General features: G+C 45.4%; 2 protein-coding genes across 3 annotated transcripts; both read left to right on the top strand.

Moving 5' to 3' along the window:
* Positions 1-755: 755 nt before the first annotated feature.
* Positions 756-6,467, top strand: LOC117854114 (glutamate receptor 3.5). Of its 2 annotated transcripts, XM_034736407.2 has the most exons (6): positions 766-1,686; positions 3,152-4,494; positions 4,570-4,847; positions 5,040-5,071; positions 5,160-5,566; positions 5,695-6,467. In XM_034736407.2, the coding sequence occupies exons 1-6, from the start codon at positions 1,425-1,427 to the stop codon at positions 6,187-6,189; spliced, it is 2,817 nt and encodes a 938-aa protein (XP_034592298.1). In that variant the 5' UTR covers positions 766-1,424; the 3' UTR covers positions 6,190-6,467. The 2 variants fall into 2 exon arrangements, with proteins under 2 accessions (XP_072149430.1, XP_034592298.1); XM_072293329.1 differs by lacking the exon at positions 5,695-6,467 and having other exon boundaries at positions 756-1,686; positions 5,165-5,390.
* Positions 6,468-7,582: 1,115 nt separating this feature from the next.
* Positions 7,583-12,345, top strand: LOC117854115 (glutamate receptor 3.5). The gene is made up of 6 exons (XM_034736409.2): positions 7,583-8,299; positions 9,092-10,428; positions 10,506-10,783; positions 10,984-11,015; positions 11,107-11,513; positions 11,657-12,345. Exons 1-6 carry the CDS (start codon positions 8,035-8,037, stop codon positions 12,119-12,121), a joined length of 2,784 nt encoding a protein of 927 aa, XP_034592300.1. The 5' UTR covers positions 7,583-8,034; the 3' UTR covers positions 12,122-12,345.
* Positions 12,346-17,040: the final 4,695 nt, after the last annotated feature.

Here is a 17,040-nt window from a genome sequence, read left to right as displayed (position 1 = left end):
AAAAATGGGATCATCCCATCCCTTCCCGTATCATCCTTGCATCCAAACGCACGCTTTTGTGTGCAGGTCTGTAACAAATATGTCGATTTTAACACCTTGGAAATTCCATTTCTGTTAATTGCAACTTGCGACGATCTATTTAGAGTTGAGAGAGATGGGTTGATGCTATTCCGAAAGTGGTGGGGCCTTTGCTCTTGTTTGTTCTCCGAGAACCACGCATGATATTACTCGCATATATAAATGTCTACATTTTCCTTTAATCTGTTATAAGATATTTTCGTCATATTCTATCGTGCTAGATTTAGAAACACACGTGCTTGGTGATCAAAGTACAGCCAATTTGATGGAAAACGAACACCATCATTTGAAAGGAAAAAAGAGCAGTTATTTCTTTTTTCCCCTTTTCTTTTTCTTTTTTCAAAAGCTAGTCACTTGGAGTTGGAGCAATGAATCCTGCTGATCTGCAGATCTGGCAGTAGATCAAAGTCTCCACAGTCCACTTCTCTCTTTACATCACTGGGATGGGATTCCTTCCAACACAATGCACTGCAGCAGTGGGAGTAGGACTGTGCCAGTGTGTGCATCGGTGGAGGTGACAAAAATGTTGAGCAGTGCTGAAAACGGAATAAAGGGCGAAAATTTCCCCTCGTGACAACCCTTCTCACTCCACTCATAATTGAATCGCTCCCTTTCGCCTTTTCTTGCCATGTACCACTCGAATCCGAGCGCCCATCCATCATCGTCATCCATGGCTGCAACCTGCAACTGCAGCTGCGGATGGCGCACCAAAAATATCTCTCCTCCTTTCGCCTTCCTCCGATGCCGAATCCATGACTGGGAATGCCACTCAAGAATTACATTCTTCCTCCTCACTCCCCGTCTCCGTCGCTGTAACCGTCGCCTCCCCCGGCTGTTAGCACCTCTCGGCCTCTCTCTCCCCTGTGCTATCGTGCGTGGCGTGAGGCACGCCTGCACATGTGTGGCGCCAACTGCCTGCGCTGCTGTCGCGGGACAAGACTACGGGGGCATTGGAGGCTTGGACTGCTGCTCCTAGTTGTCCATTCTGATTCCTGATACAGCAGTCATCAAGCTCTCCCAAGGAGAGAGAGAGAGCTCCTCATCCTCTTCTGTCTCCTCCCACGTCGTGCCCACCTGGGGGACGCCACCTCAAAACCAGCATCTTGCTTTTCCGATGGTATTAGAGCTCCACCTGGCCGTACCAGCGTCCAAGAACCGGCAGTGAGGAGCCTCTCCCTGCCGCGCGGCCCTTCCGCCCCCGGTTCCGCCGCCCATTGCTCCGAGAAGCCGATGCAATTCGCCCCCAAGATTCCGGCTTGCGGCGGCGCCGGTGCTCTACTGCTCTAGCGCCGATTCCGGGGAGGAGATGGAAGCCTGAAGGCTGGAGCTCGCGGGTTTGGCGGCCAATGGAGGCGCTTCGGCTGATGCTTCTTCTCTTGTCGCTGCTCGCCGCCGCGGCGAGGGCGGTCGCAGCGGCGGGGGCGCGGCCGAGCGAGGTGGCCGTGGGCGCGCTCTTCACCTACGACTCCACCATTGGCCGCGCGGCGCGGCTCGCCATCGAGCTCGCCGTCGACGACGTCAACGCCGACCGCACGGTGCTCGCGGGGACACAGCTCAAGTTGATCACCCAGGACACCAACTGCAGCGGCTTTCTCGGGACCATCGAAGGTTAGCCTCTTTCCTTAATTACTTCTCAAGAGCTAGAATTGGAGTAATTTCTGGTAGAAAGATTGAAATTAGAATAGCGATTTCAATTTTGCAAGAAAAGTTTTGACTGGAGGTCAGCTCGTGCGGACTAAATCTTTGCTAATACGAGTGATCAGTGACTGCTAAACTAGCTCTAGTTGTTGTTCTTTTCATTGGATTCATCTGGCTTTCTGTTCCAACTAGTCGAGGAAGAAAAATTCTAGCTTTAGCATTACCAATGTGAAAAAGGAGAGCAAGTGACCAAAGAGAGTAACGTGTCAAGTGGCTGCTGCCTCTTCTGGACTTCTTTTTAAATGTTTAAGACCATTACCCTATGACAACTTAAGCATAAGCCTCATTGGTAGATGTCTAGATGATAGTGGTGGACTGGTGGAGAAGACGCCAGCGCAATCTGACTTGTACATCTGTTCTTGGTGTGGATGGCCTTGTAATTTATTCATCTGCAATCTGCAATCCCTTTAAAACAAAGAAAGTGGGTGCCACTACTTGATTCAGAATGCACGTTGAGTGTTAGTAATTAGTAATTACAATGGTAGTTAGTACCATTACTTGTTTGCTTTCCTATCCTTTTTTACGGTACGTATCTTTTGGCACATGTAGAAAGAAAGCATGTTCCCTTGATCCTTTTTCATTGCCGGAAATTCATTCGATAGTTGCTTTGTACAGTTTCATCGAGTTAACAATGTTTCCTTTTTATTTGAGATTCCCCTCGTGGATTAGGTAACCCAAATTATAGGACCTAAATGTTGACTATCAAGATTATTCATCTCCAGTGTATTATTGGTTAACTGTCTTTATTTGACTGAACTAAGGTCAACGTGCCCTCTTGCCCGTTATTTATAATCTGCCCTTATTAGTTTAATGCAATGATTGCCTGCCTCATGTCTCATGAGATGATTTGTTAATGAATAAACTGGAAATGGAGAAAGCAACTGTTTGCTTGAACTTATGATGACATTGTCTTTTCTTAAGAGTTTTGCTAACCAGACTGTCTTGGTAATAGAGGAGCAACAGACAAAAAGCATACCGGTACAGTGGTACCACAAATGGCACAACTTATGAAATTCCTTATAGTATTCCGTACGATGCAAGAAACATGTCTCGACTATTAGGGAGCATCCAGTTCTTCACTTTCTTCTCTTGCAAGATTCCTTTTTGCTTTTTATGTCATTATGTGAGCATCAGAATAAACAGATTTTTTGGAGACTGCTCCTTTTTATGTTAGAAGCAACACTAGTTTTCCTGTTGTTGTCAGACAATAAAGTTTGCTTAACATGCATCAAGTTTTAGGAAGCTAGATCCTATAGACAGCTTGAGCACAATGAAAGCTTACAGATGTCAAAATTTATCTTCGATTTATCGGCTGTAGCTGCTGCTCACTTGGATGGTCCATGAACTGATTCACAAAAATTTTACTTGGTTGCAGCATTGCAGCTAATGGAAAAAAATGTTGTTACTGTTATTGGCCCACAATCCTCCGGGATAGGCCATGTCATCTCCCATGTTGTTAATGAGCTACACGTTCCTCTTCTATCATTTGCGGCCACAGACCCAACACTTTCTGCATCAGAGTATCCTTACTTCATAAGGACAACCATAAGTGACTACTTCCAAATGAATGCCGTTGCTAGCATTGTTGATTACTATCAGTGGAAAGAGGTGACTGCTATATTCGTTGATGATGATTATGGGCGAGGTGGTGTGACAGCCCTTGGTGATGCACTTGCAGAAAAGAGGGCAAGGATTTCATATAAAGCAGCTATTCCTCCAAATTCAAATTCAGACGTGATCAGCGATGTACTGTTTAGAGCAAATATGATGGAATCAAGGGTCATGGTTGTGCATGTCAATCCTGACACAGGGATGAGAATATTTTCTATTGCTAACAAGCTCCAGATGATGGCCAGTGGCTATGTCTGGATAGTAACTGACTGGCTAGCTGCTGTCCTAGATTCCTCAGCGCCTAGAGACCTTAAATATAGCCATATTCAGGGACTAATTGTTCTTCGTCAGCACACTCCTGAATCTGATGCCAAGAATAAGTTCATATCTAAATGGAATGTTGTGGCTCGTAACAGAAGTGTTACTTCTGGCTTGAACTCATATGGTTTTTATGCTTATGACACTGTTTGGACTGTTGCTCATGCCATCGATCAATTCCTCAATGGTGGGCAACAGATCAACTTCTCAACAGATCCCAGGTTGCACGATTCAAATGGCAGCACTTTGCGTCTGTCAACTCTCAAGATATTTGATGGTGGTGAGCAGATGCTACAGCAACTTCTGCTCACAAATTTTACAGGCCTAACTGGTCCAGTCCAATTTAATTCAGACCGCAATTTGGTACACCCAGCATATGATATCCTTAATATTGGTGGTTCTGGCTCCCAGTTGATTGGCTACTGGTCCAATTACTCGGGTCTCTCTGTTACTGCTCCTGAAATTTTGTATCAGAAGCCACCAAATACTTCTTCAAATGCCCAGCGGCTCCACAATGTGGTCTGGCCAGGTGATTCCACTACTACACCAAAGGGGTGGGTTTTCCCGAACAATGGCCAGCCTCTGCGAGTTGGTGTTCCAATCAAAGCAAGCTTTAAGGAATTAGTGTCAGGTGGCAGGGGCCCTGATAATGTGACCGGTTATTGCATTGATATATTCAATGCAGCAATTAAACTGCTTCCCTACCCAGTTCCTTGCCAATTCATAACAATTGGGGATGGTACAAAGAACCCTAACTATGACGACATCATTAAGATGATTGCTGCCAATGTATGCTCTCATTCTTTGTTCCTGTGTATTTAATCATTTTATTGTGAGTCCTCTGATTTATTTCATTTCATTTAGTCCCTTGATGCAGCTGTAGGCGACTTTGCTATTGTGAGAAATAGAACAAAGATTGCAGAATTCACGCAGCCTTATATTGAATCAGGACTTGTGATAGTGGCGCCGGTGAAACAAGCAACTTCAAGTGCCTGGGCCTTCCTTAAACCTTTCACATTGGAGATGTGGTGTGTAACAGGTGCTCTTTTTATTTTCGTGGGGATAGTTGTTTGGATTCTTGAACATCGGACTAATGAGGAGTTTCGAGGCTCTCCACGACGACAAGTTATAACAATATTTTGGTACGCTTCTGTTGCTACTTAGGGATGAATTTTATCCTAGGTTACCAAATCTGGCTTGAGTTGACATTCATGAGGCAGAGCGTGTAGCTTTATATAATTCATGCTGGCCTCATGATTTACTTTATTTTATTGGTGGTTTTCTAAATGTTAAATGTTTTAGGAATTGATTGACGTTTCATTCTTATATTTCAGGTTTAGCTTCTCAACAATGTTCTTTTCACACAGTAAGTGCACTAGATCCATCACATGATATTATGTTCAACTCATCCATCATGCTTTTCCTGTCTGAATGGAAACATCTTAACGCTTCAGGACAGAACACTGTAAGCGCACTTGGGCGGTTCGTGTTGATCATATGGTTGTTTGTCGTGCTGATCATCAATTCAAGTTATACTGCTAGCTTGACGTCAATCCTCACAGTCCAACAGCTCGCAACAGGAATAACTGGGATCGACGATTTGATTTCAAGTGCTTTACCTATTGGATATCAGGCTGGAAAGTTTACCAGAAATTACCTGATTGAAGAGCTCAATATTCCAGAGTCTCGACTAGTACCACTTAATACGATCCAGGAATATGCTGATGCCCTTAAACGTGGACCAAAAGATGGCGGTGTTGGTGCAATTGTTGATGAGACGCCATATGTTCAGATCTTCTTGTCATACCACTGCAATTTCAGAATAGTGGGACAGGAGTTCACGAAGGAAGGATGGGGCTTTGTACGTTCATCTACCTTTTTCTAATACTTGTGTATTCATTCGACTTTTTTGGTCACTCCTCCCATTGCATCTCAGGGAAGTATAAATCCATGTCTGGTACAGAAATAATCTATTGTTCTTCATTGCAGGCATTCCAGAGAGACTCCCCCCTTGCCGCAGACTTATCAACAGCCATCCTTCAACTTTCAGAGAGTGGCCAGCTTCAGAGAATTCATGATGAGTGGTTCACACGGCCTAGTTGCTCCTCTGATGACAGTGAAGTGGGAGCAACCAGGCTTGGCCTCGGAAGCTTTTGGGGCCTTTTCCTCGTGTGTGCCCTGATATGTCTCTTCGCTCTGCTGGTGTTCTTCATACGGATCTGCTGGCAGTATAGCAAATACTCCAATTCTGAAGCTGCTGGTGAGCCCAGTGCAGCTGATGCTGATGCTGCTGCTGCCACTGACGCTGCCGCTGATGCTGCCGAAAGACAGCGGAGGCCATCACGCCTGGGCAGCTTCAAAGAGCTGATGCAGTTTGTCGACAAGAAGGAGGAAGAAGTTAGGAGAACAATGAAACGAAGATCAAGCGAGAAAGATAACCAAGCTGCAGGATCATCAGATGCTCAGTCAATGGCTGCAGCATAAACATTATTTCTGACTTCAGTACTTCAGAAGGCAAAGCAGGGAGACACAATACCAATAGATTATTGAATTAGGTTCTCGCCCAAAAAAAATTATATATAAAGTAGGATGATCTAACTTGCTTGGGATGAAAAGGCTCTGTTACTGTAGGGAGATCAAAGAATACATTTTTCATCTGGGTCATTACAATTTGCGTCTCGGATACATGTACACGATTTGTATTAACAATTGCTTCCGGCAATTGAGTTCCTTTTCAAGCTGTGCAAAGTGATTCCTTTCAATTGCTTCTCTAGCAATCAACCTTTTGACTGTGCTACTCTACATGGGGTTCAGCCAGTACGCATCCGTTAAGACAAGTTTTATCCATAATGTTTGGTAAGAAAAGCTTCGCCAGCTATGTGTATCCAAGACGAGGTAAACACTGATGCCAAAGTTTCTACACAAAAGATCAAAACGTACGCTTTGCTGTAACTGGAGTGTGATCGGATAACCTGGATACTGACACTCACAGTCAGTATTATTTGACGAGCGACCACCTCACACGTCTTAAATACCAAATTGACTCTGAGCAGAGCCTCACCCTAAAAGCCTGTAAGCATGCAGTGAAACGATACTGACGCTCGGGCAATCTTCCTGTTAATAAGGCGTTGTCTTGCCATGTGTATCGGGCTGGTCCTTGTACCTATTTTTATTTTTTTAGGATGGAAGTTTGGTTCAGGCTATGGGTTCATTTTGATTTTACTTGGTTGGAGATCAAAAAGACAACTAACAAATTAGACATACGTGTCATTATCTATTCTTCCTTCCTATCCTTTTCCCATGCTCCTCTTCCTCCCCTATTGCACCTGCATCCCCACACTTGCGTCAATCAGTCAATGCCCGTGTGTAAACATCCATATGGGATGGGAGTGTCTAATCGGTTTGAGACGATTTCATACCGCATTTAGAGAGAATATTCTTGGTTAGGATGAGACTTGAGACCTATCCCACCTATCCCGAAGCAAACTCCTTAAAATATGTTTATCCCATCATATCCTACGTCATAGTTCATCCTACCAACTAAACACATGGTTATAGCCAAGCTTACATCACTTAGCGATGAAGCTTGTAACTATAACAATTCAATCTCTTCACACATGCTAAATAATTTTTTTAAAAAAAAATCGTGGGACCTCCAAGCTAATCGAGGGATATCAATTCAAAAATAAACTTCAATTTAGAATGGAGGAAGCATGAATCAGTGTCGCGCATAGTGCTTGCTCGCTTGCTCACCCTTGGCCATCTCATTGAGCTAATGCCCTTTGATTTGATGTTAGAGGAGCCTCTTTCATCCCCGTTTTATCAGCAGGGACCATGGGTCGACAACTCGATGGAGCTGTGTAATGTGGCAGGGGAAAACATCCTTTTCGCCTAGCGTCCGTGGCAACAAAATTCTCGCCTTGCTCCCAGAAAAAAAAAATTCTCTCCTTGCGTCACCGTTCACCTCTCCCTCGCGCTCGCTGTCTCTTCTGTGCTCGCGTGTCATCCGTGATTCACACACACCTGCGCATTCGCATTCAAAGTTCCGATTCTTGGACTAGCTAGCTGTCAATCCTGAGCTCCGATACTGTCCTCAATCCTCAAGCTTCCTCCCGGCCTCCCAAGCTTCTTCTTCCCGGCCTCCCGGGGGAGGGAGAGGGACAGAGCTCCTCACCAGTTGTCCTCTTCACTCTCCTCCTTGCTTGCCCACCTCAAAACCAGAATCTTGCTGTACGATGATATGACGCTATAGCTCCAGGCCTCCACCCCAATTCCAAGGTCGCGCCTTCCGGCGCCCCCCGTGCTCTAGTGCCGCTTGGATTCGGGCCAATGGGCGCGGCTCAGCTGGTGGCCTTGTTCTTGGCGCTCGCCGCCACCGCCGCCGGGAGGGCGGTGTCGGCGGCGGGGGCGCGGCCGAGCGAGGTGGCCGTGGGCGCCCTCTTCACGTACGACTCCACGATTGGCCGCGCGGCGCGGCTCGCCGTCGAGCTCGCCGTCGACGACGTCAACGCGGACGGCACGGTGCTCGCGGGGACGAAGCTCAGTCTGAAGACCCACGACACCAACTGCAGCGCCTTTATTGGGACCGTCAGAGGTTGGGGTTTTTTATCCGCTTCCTTTCTTTCCCCCACTATTGGTCCAATTTTATATTCGTCGCTTTCGTTTTAGTGCAATAATTGCTGGGCTCGTGTTTCATGAGATGATTTGTTAATGTTAAACAGTATTTTGTTAATCTTACGATGGCATTCTAGTTAAAAAAAATCTTATGATGACATTGCCCTTGATGCATGGATATTTTTTGCATTCTTCTTATGAGATCCCACTCTCTAGGTCACTTCCACTACTTCCCCTCGTTATATGTGTATTCATGTATCCGTATCCGTATTGGTCTATCTAGGCAATTCTGCTAACCTGATTGTCCTGGCAATAGAAGAGAAACTGACAAAAAGAATGCTTTTGCTGATGGAGTGGAACTACAAATGGCATAACTTATGAAATTGGTTAAGGTATTCTGCAGGGTGCATCTTGCACCAAGCATGTGTCAGCTGCTATGGAACATCCAATTCTTCAGTTTGTGCTCTTGCAGGATTCCTTTCTCTCAGTAGTGTTTGAGCACAATAATAAAGTAAAGTAAATAGGTTCATTGCAGACTGCTAATTTGTTTGAATCGCAGATAGTTTTCCTGTTTTTGTCAGAAAATGAAGTTTGCTTGACATGCATAAAGTTTTAGGGCAAAGCTGGTAGGATCTTATAGCCTTGAGTAGAATAAGCTGTCATCTTTTCTTGGCTTGCAAAACATCAGAATTTAGCTTCAGTTCGTCAACTGTCACTGCTACTCACATTGATGGTGCATGAACTGATTCATTACAACCTTACTTGATTGCAGCATTGCAGCTAATGGAGGAAAATGTAGTTGCTGTGATCGGGCCACAATCCTCAGGGATAGGCCATGTCATCTCTCATGTTGCTAATGAGCTACAAGTTCCTCTTCTGTCATTTGCGGCCACAGATCCAAGTCTTTCTGCATTAGAGTATCCGTACTTCTTAAGAACAACCATAAGTGACTACTTCCAAATGAATGCCGTTGCTAGCATTGTTGATTACTATCAATGGAAAAGGGTGACTGCTATATTCGTTGATGATGATTATGGCCGAGGTGGTGTGTTCGCCCTTGGTGATGCACTTGCAGCGAAAAGAGCAAAGATTTCATATAAAGCAGCTATTCCTCCAAACTCAGATTCAGACGTGATCAGTGATGTACTATCTAGAGCAAATATGATGGAGTCAAGGATCATGGTTGTGCATGTCAATCCTGACACGGGGATGAGAATATTTTCTATTGCTAACAACCTCCAGATGATGACCAGTGGCTATGTCTGGATAGTAACTGATTGGCTAGCTGCTGTCCTTGATTCCTCCACGTCTAGAGATCTTAAAGATCTGAGTCATATTCAGGGGCTAATTGTTCTTCGTCAGCACACTCCTGAATCTGATGCCAAGAATAAGTTCATATCTAAATGGAATGCTATGGCTCGTAACAGAAGTGTTACTTCTGGCTTGAACTCATATGGTTTTTATGCTTATGACACTGTTTGGACTGTTGCTCGTGCCATCGATCAATTCCTCAATAGTGGGCAACAGATCAACTTCTCAACAGATCCCAGGTTGCACGATTCAAATGGCAGCACTTTGCGTCTGTCAACTCTCAAGATATTTGAGGGTGGTGACCAGATGCTGCAGCAACTTCTACTCACAAACTTTACAGGTGTGACAGGTCCAGTCCAGTTTGGTTCAGACCGCAGTTTAGTACGCCCAGCATATGAGATTCTTAATGTTGGTGGTTCTGGCTCCCGCTTGATTGGCTATTGGTCTAACTATTCAGGCCTTTCTGTTGCTGCTCCTGATATTTTGTATCAGAAGCCACCACAAACAAGTGCCCAGCAGCTGTACGATGTGCTGTGGCCAGGTGAATCCACTAGTACGCCTAGGGGTTGGGTATTCCCAAACAATGGCCAGCCTCTGAGAGTTGGCATCCCGAATAAAGCAAGCTTTAAGGAATTGGTGTCAAGTGGAGGCCCTGGTAATGTGACGGGTTATTGCATTGATGTATTCAGCGCAGCAATCAAACTGCTTCCTTACCCAGTTCCTTTAGAATTTGTAACTATTGGGGATGGCACAAAAAACCCAAGCTATATTGGCATCGTTAGAATGGTTGCTAACAATGTATGCCCTCGTTCTTTGTTCCAGTTTATTTCACAATTTTGCTGTCAATCCTCTAATTTTTTTTCATTTTCATTTAGTCCCTTGATGCAGCTGTAGGCGACTTTGCTATAGTGAGAAATGGAACGGCGATTTCAGAATACACACAGCCTTATGTTGAGGCAGGGCTTGTGATAGTAGCGCCAGTGAAACAAGTAACTCCAAGTGCCTGGACTTTCCTTCAACCTTTCACATTGGAGATGTGGTGTGTCACAGGTGCTCTTTTTATTTTGGTGGGGGTAGTAGTATGGCTTCTTGAACATCGGATTAATGAGGAATTTCGAGGCTCTCCACGGCGACAAGTTGTAACAATATTCTGGTACATTTCTGTTTCTACTTTAAGGAAGTGTTTTATCATAGTTTACCATACATGGCTTGAGTCAAAGTTCAGACAGAATACAATCGTGGGGTCAAAATGTTTCTAGGTTTATAATTCACTGCTATTTTGTTGGTGGTTTTTCGAAATGATCAACTTGCTAAACTTTAACAATTGACAGATATTACTTGCTTCTCTTTCAGGTTCAGCTTCTCAACAATGTTCCACTCACACAGTAAGTCCACTAGATGTGTCACATGATATTAACTCTTCCATGATTATTTCCCTGTACGGGTGGAAATGTCTTGACAAAAAACAAACTGCAGGAGAAAACACTGTAAGCGCGCTTGGGCGGTTCGTATTGATAATATGGTTGTTCGTTGTGCTGATCATCACTTCAAGTTATACTGCTAGCTTGACGTCAATCCTCACAGTCCAACAGCTCGACACAGGAATTACAGGGCTTGATAGTTTGATTTCAAGTTCTTTACCTATTGGATACCAGAATGGAAAGTTTACCAAAAAGTACCTCATTCTGGAACTCAATATTCCAGAGTCTCGATTGGTAGCACTAAATACGATCCAGGACTATGCTGATGCCCTCAACCGTGGACCAAAAAATGGCGGTGTTGCTGCGATTGTCGATGAGAAGCCATATATTGATATCTTCCTGTCACACTACTGCAACTTCAGAATAGTGGGACAGCAATTCACAAGGGAAGGATGGGGCTTTGTACGTTCATCGTCCTTTAACTTGTTCTGTTCATTCATTCGCCTTCATTTTGGCATTCCTCCCATTGCATCCCAGAGAAGCATAATACATGTCTGGTACTGTAAAGGAAATGATTTATTCTGCTCCCTTGTTTTTCTTTACAGACGTTCCAGAGAGACTCCCCCATTGCTGCAGACATGTCAACAGCCATCCTTCAACTTTCAGAGAGTGGCCAGCTTCAGAGAATTCACGACGACTGGTTCAAAGGGCCTAGTTGCGCCTACGATGACGAGAGCCAAGTGGGAGCAACTAGGCTTGGCATCGGAAGCTTTTCGGGCCTTTTCCTTATGTGCGCCCTGATATGTCTCTTCGCACTGTTGGTGTTCTTCATACGTCTCTGCTGGCAGTATAACAAGTACTCCAATTCTGGAGCTGCCGGTGAGCCCAGTGCAGCTGATGCTGATGCTATCCAGCGGAAGCCATCAGGCCTAGGCAGCTTCAAAGAGATCTTACAGTTTGTCGACAAGAAAGAGGAAGAAATCCGGAGATCGAGGAAACGAAGATCAAGCGACGAAGATAACCAAGCTGCAGGTTCCTCTGGTCCGCTGTCAGTGTCTTCACCATACTGACGCTCTTTCAGGCTCCAGTCCTTCAGATGGCAAAGCAGGGAAGTACATTACCAAGACAACATATCGTACAGATCCATGTAGATAGTGGTCTTACATTTTGATACGAGTATCCCTTTTTCCCTTAGGATCATTAGCAATCTCTGATACACACGGTTTGTATGCCACAACTGTTTTCGGCAATCGACACTGTTTAAAGCTTGTGTAAAGTGGTTCCTTTCTTTCAATTGCCTTTCTAACAGGCATTTTTTTCTAGCTTTCCTCTGGCTGATTTATGGTGCTATATTTTTTTGAACGAACAGCACGAGATTGGGCGCTATTTCATTAAGTAAAGGAGTTTGCAGATCGCCTGCAGAAAAGATAATAAAATAAAATTTACATATCATCAAAACGATCTCAAACGCCGCCAATAAGCGCAGCCATGTGCCTAGCCCCGGCTAGCCCCAGGCACGAGCCTCTTCTCTGATCGTGCCCATTAGAGTCAGAGTCGATTTCTCCTTGTGCTGGAAAATCCGCGCGTTCCTCTGGTTCCATAGCTCCCATACCACCAAGAGTACGATCGAACGCCATCCCTTCTTTGGCACACCAGGCCTTGCTCCCACCATGCTCCACCAATCGGTTACCACGAGGGTATGACCCCACTCCTCCGGTCTGTATCCTGTCCAGTCAGCCACCATTTTCCAAATTTTCTGTGAGTAGCGACAGCCAGCAATCAGGTGGTGCGCCGTCTCCGGGTCTACATAGTGGGCAGAAGTCAGCCCGCGGCCAACCGCGCGGGGCCAGGCGGTCGGAGGTCCACACCCAATTTCGTATAATCAGTCAAGCAAAAAATTTGCATTTAGGCGGTACGCAGAAGAGGCTGTGTACGTGCCAGATTGAGTGAACTTCCAGGTTATTTGATCCTCATTTTCGGGCGAGGTAGGTGTCGCTTGGACGATGGCCCATAGTTCAACGAACTGGTGGATGTGCACAACGGAGAGATTTGTTGCTATATTGGGATCGTGTACCCATTGAAGGTTCTGTTCTTTTTCCTGGAAATCGCAAACACCGCTGGGGCGATATCCTTGGGCCTTCTCCCTTGCGCCCATGCCGAATTCCAGAAGGATGTTTTTGCCCTGTCGCCAATCTGGATCGTCGTGGCCGCCGCAAAAAGGAGCTTGTCTTTTTTATTTTTATATTTTTTCTTTACAATTTTGCAGAAATAAATAGTCGAATGAAAATTTGCAAAAATAAACCTATGCCGCCGTACGAAACGACGGTAAAGGAGCATCGCCGGTTGAAACGGCGGTAAGGGGACCTGTTGTCGGGTGAAATAGCGGTACCACCCGGCATACAGCTTACTGCCCCCCTCCCCCCCCTCCGCGTCAGGTGGACCGCCCATGGGATGACATGGCGTGGGGTTCGAGACTCTTTCACCGCTTCAGTTGGCGGAACTAGCAGGCCGCCGTTTCAAACAACGGAAGTGAGGCTCTTCCGCCAAATGAGCTGACAGGGCCAGCCCTTATAAAAGCGCGCACGCGCCCGCTCAGGGCGCGCTCGCCCCTTTCTTTTGCGCCCACCGCCAGAGACAGACCGAGAGCTAGAGAGAAGAGGAAGGGAGGGGAGGGAGGGAGAGGAGAAGGAAGGAAGGGAGGGAGGAGAAGGGAAGGAAAGAAAGAAAGGGAGGGAGGGGAGTGAAGATTGAAGGTCCGCTCGTCGCTTCATTAGAGGTATTTTTTGTAATCCCTTAGTTTAGTTAGTGTAGTGGATAGATCTAGTAGTTAGTTTAGTGGACATGAGACATAGAAAAATGTAGGTTAGTTAGTCTAGTCGATTTTAGACATAGAAAAATGTAGCTAAGTCAGATTAGTGGATTTAGCTTAGGTATTTAATTGACAGTAAAGTTAGTTTGTTGATTTATGTAGATTAATTTTAGATGAATATTATTTGCAATGCTAGGGTTATATTATATATAGATGTTCCGGATGTAGTTGTTTCAAGGATAGTTGAAATTATTAGATTTAGTTAGAACTTTTGTTCTTGTCGCGTATATTGACCCGCTGTTTAGGGTTACATTAATGTAGTAATATTTTGTACCTATGATAGTATCATGTATATTGACCTGGTAAAATGAAATGAATTAGTTCGTTAGGTTGGACTGTATATTGAAATGTAGGTGTCGTTCGAGTTAACTGATTTAAGTTATTGAGAGTAACTTGCATTGTTCGTGTTGTGTGTATTGGCAGGCATGTCGGAAAGTTTATATTTTCAAGTGTTCTATGGTCTGTGGGAGGTTAGATATGGTCCAGAAGAGGTAGATTTGAGTGGATTTCAGTCTTTCTACAAGTATTTACCAAGAGCAAGAGAGAGGACTTGGGGAGGCATATGCAGGTGGCTTTGTAAGAATTTCAATCTTGATAGAGATCAAGTGGATGTGTCTATTAGGACTGTAGTGAGGAGACGGCCTGACATAAACTTTTGGGAGCTGATCCCGCTTGAAGAAACCCAAAACTACCGGGTTTATGTAAAAGGTTGCACGAAGCGCGGTTTACCGCTCATATGGTATGTTCAAGTGTTCACGAAGGCTGGGTCTAGCAGTCAGATGGAAGAAGACGTGGGAGGTGCTGAAGTTGAAGCTGAGGAAGGTGTGGAGGAAGCCAAGGAAGTGTGGAAAGTACTGATGAGCAAAATGAAGAAGTTTATGAAGAGGGGGTAGAAGAGGGAGATGCAGAGGATGATGTTGCAACCCGTGAGCCAAATGGGGAGGCTGACGAGGGGGAAGACATGCCTGAGTTAGTTGAGCAGGTGGAGAGGGAAGGAGAAGAGGCCAATGGTGCCATGGATGATGACTCGTTGGATGACGAAGATGCTTACCCTGTCCCACGGAACTGGTCAACTTATGATCATTCCGCCCTACTGGTCAATGTAGGGGAAAATATCCCTTGGGAGTACATGGAGAATGAGATTTGCGTGGGTGCTATGTACCCCAGTGGGGATGAGGTGAAGGCATCTGTGAAGCGATGGTCCACTTTATATTTGCAACGTCAGTTCAGGGTGGTGAGAGTAAACCGACGATGTATGATGTTTGCTATGTGAGAAGCAATTGCCCATTTAGGGTGCACGCATACAAGGGGAAGTGGAAGGATTACTGGGAGGTGACTTGAGTGGTTGAGCACCAATGCTTGCTAGATGAATTGGAAGGAACACACCACAACCTCACTGCTGATTTTGTTGCTCAATACATGTATCCTCAGATAGTGGAGAATCCCAGCTTCAAGCCCCAGTTGATTGTTTGTGCCATAGAGGAGAAGTTCAAATATAAGATTAGCTACAACAAAGCCTACCGAGCCAAACAGAAGGCGCCGGAGATGAAGTGGGGTACGTACGAAGCATCATATGACAATATTCCTCTCCTATTTCACACCATATGCCAGAGGAACCCAGGAAGCTATTACGACCTGAAAGCATATCCATGTGCTCAGTTTTCAGGCAAACAAGTCCTGCAGCGGTCATTCCTTGCCTTAGGTCCTTGCATTGAGGCTTTTCAGCGATGTCGCCCAGTCATTTGCATTGATGGCACATTTCTAACTGGAAGGTATAAAGGCACAATCTTGATAGCTATTGGGTCCGACGGTAACAATTAGGTGTTGCGCTGGCGATCGCCTTTGTGGAGAAGGAGTCTGGAGATAGTTGGTATTAGTTCCTGGAGAGGGTAAAGCAGATGATTGTGAAGGACATGGAGGGTGTCTATCTAATTCATGATCGGCACAAAGGCATTCTACAAGCAATCGAAGACCTACAGAATGGAAGTGTGCAACATTTCAGGGTGCCAATATGGCTGGACTTGAAGAGTAGGTGGTGCATGAGGCATATGGGTGCAAACTTCCATAGTCCATTCAAGAACAAGTCCCTTATGAAAATGTTCAAGCGGTTATGCAGCCAAAATCAGGAGAGGAAATTCAACCTGCTGTGGAAGAAACTTGATGAGCTTACAAAGAAACAGTCCGAAGATCTAGTCAAGAGACTGATAAACAGCAAGGCTGGCCTCCTTGTGTCTTTGGAGGACATCGGACTCGATGGTCCGAATGTCAGGTGAAGATGGAGAAGGTCCATCAAGAGCTTCTTATAGTGGATTGAGCATGAGCCGAAGGAAAGGTGGGCATTACTCTATAACGAGAGAGGTGCTTGGTGGGGAATAATGACTACAAACCTAGCTGAGGTTTACAATTGGGTCCTGCGTGGTGTTCAGGGACTGCTCCTTGTTGGTATCGTGGAATTCTTTCTGTACCACACCATGAAGTACTTCAAGGAAAGGTACCATGTCGCTGATAACTCAATGCGCACATAAAATTTATGGGTATAAGATGACATAGTACATGGAGAAGGCTATTAAGAAGGCTCATAAGCATCGTGTCAATAAAGTTGGAGCCGTGGAACGACGGTTCGAGGTTGTTTGCAGGGACAAAGGTCGATTGGGAGGAAGGTGCAAGAAGCACACACAGGAGTGCATCATCAGCAATAAACGGTGTGTTTGCTCTTGCCAAAAGCTAAGGTTGCTGCACAGGCCTTCCACCATGTCATTGCTGCATGCATCGAGGCAGGGGGATTTCAGCCTCGTTGGTTCGTGCTACATTACTTCCTGAAGGAAACTATATGGTACACTTGGAGGAACAAGATTTATGGATTTCGTTTATTAGGAAACTTCGTAAACAATCGTGGTAATGCCGCGCGCTACATTCCTGACTCTGATCTGGAAATATTCCAAGGGGTCAGGCGACGCAACAAAAGACACATCCGGAACAACATGGATCAATCTGAAGCCAGTTCTGATGTTCGCCTCTGTTCCAAGTGCCATGAAGTCGCTCACACCTACAAGAACTGCCTTGCAACGACATATGGAGGTGGGAGTAGTCAAGCTGGGCCTTCAAGCGGTGATGCAAATG

This window comes from Setaria viridis, chromosome 4 (assembly GCF_005286985.2).
Source record: "Setaria viridis chromosome 4, Setaria_viridis_v4.0, whole genome shotgun sequence".
In the NCBI taxonomy this organism is placed as follows: domain Eukaryota; kingdom Viridiplantae; phylum Streptophyta; class Magnoliopsida; order Poales; family Poaceae; genus Setaria; species Setaria viridis.
This window is presented reverse-complemented; position numbering and strand designations above follow the sequence as displayed.

Coding starts and splice junctions, on each gene's coding strand:
- LOC117854114 (XM_034736407.2), top strand. CDS start 1,425: ATGGAGGCGCTTCGGCTGATGCTTCTTCTCTTGTCGCTGCTCGCCGCC. Junction 4,848..5,039: donor CAAGTTATAACAATATTTTG/GTACGCTTCTGT, acceptor CTTATATTTCAG/GTTTAGCTTCTCAACAATGT. Junction 5,567..5,694: donor CGAAGGAAGGATGGGGCTTT/GTACGTTCATCT, acceptor TCTTCATTGCAG/GCATTCCAGAGAGACTCCCC.
- LOC117854115 (XM_034736409.2), top strand. CDS start 8,035: ATGGGCGCGGCTCAGCTGGTGGCCTTGTTCTTGGCGCTCGCCGCCACC. Junction 11,016..11,106: donor AACAATGTTCCACTCACACA/GTAAGTCCACTA, acceptor AACAAACTGCAG/GAGAAAACACTGTAAGCGCG. Junction 11,514..11,656: donor CAAGGGAAGGATGGGGCTTT/GTACGTTCATCG, acceptor TTTTCTTTACAG/ACGTTCCAGAGAGACTCCCC.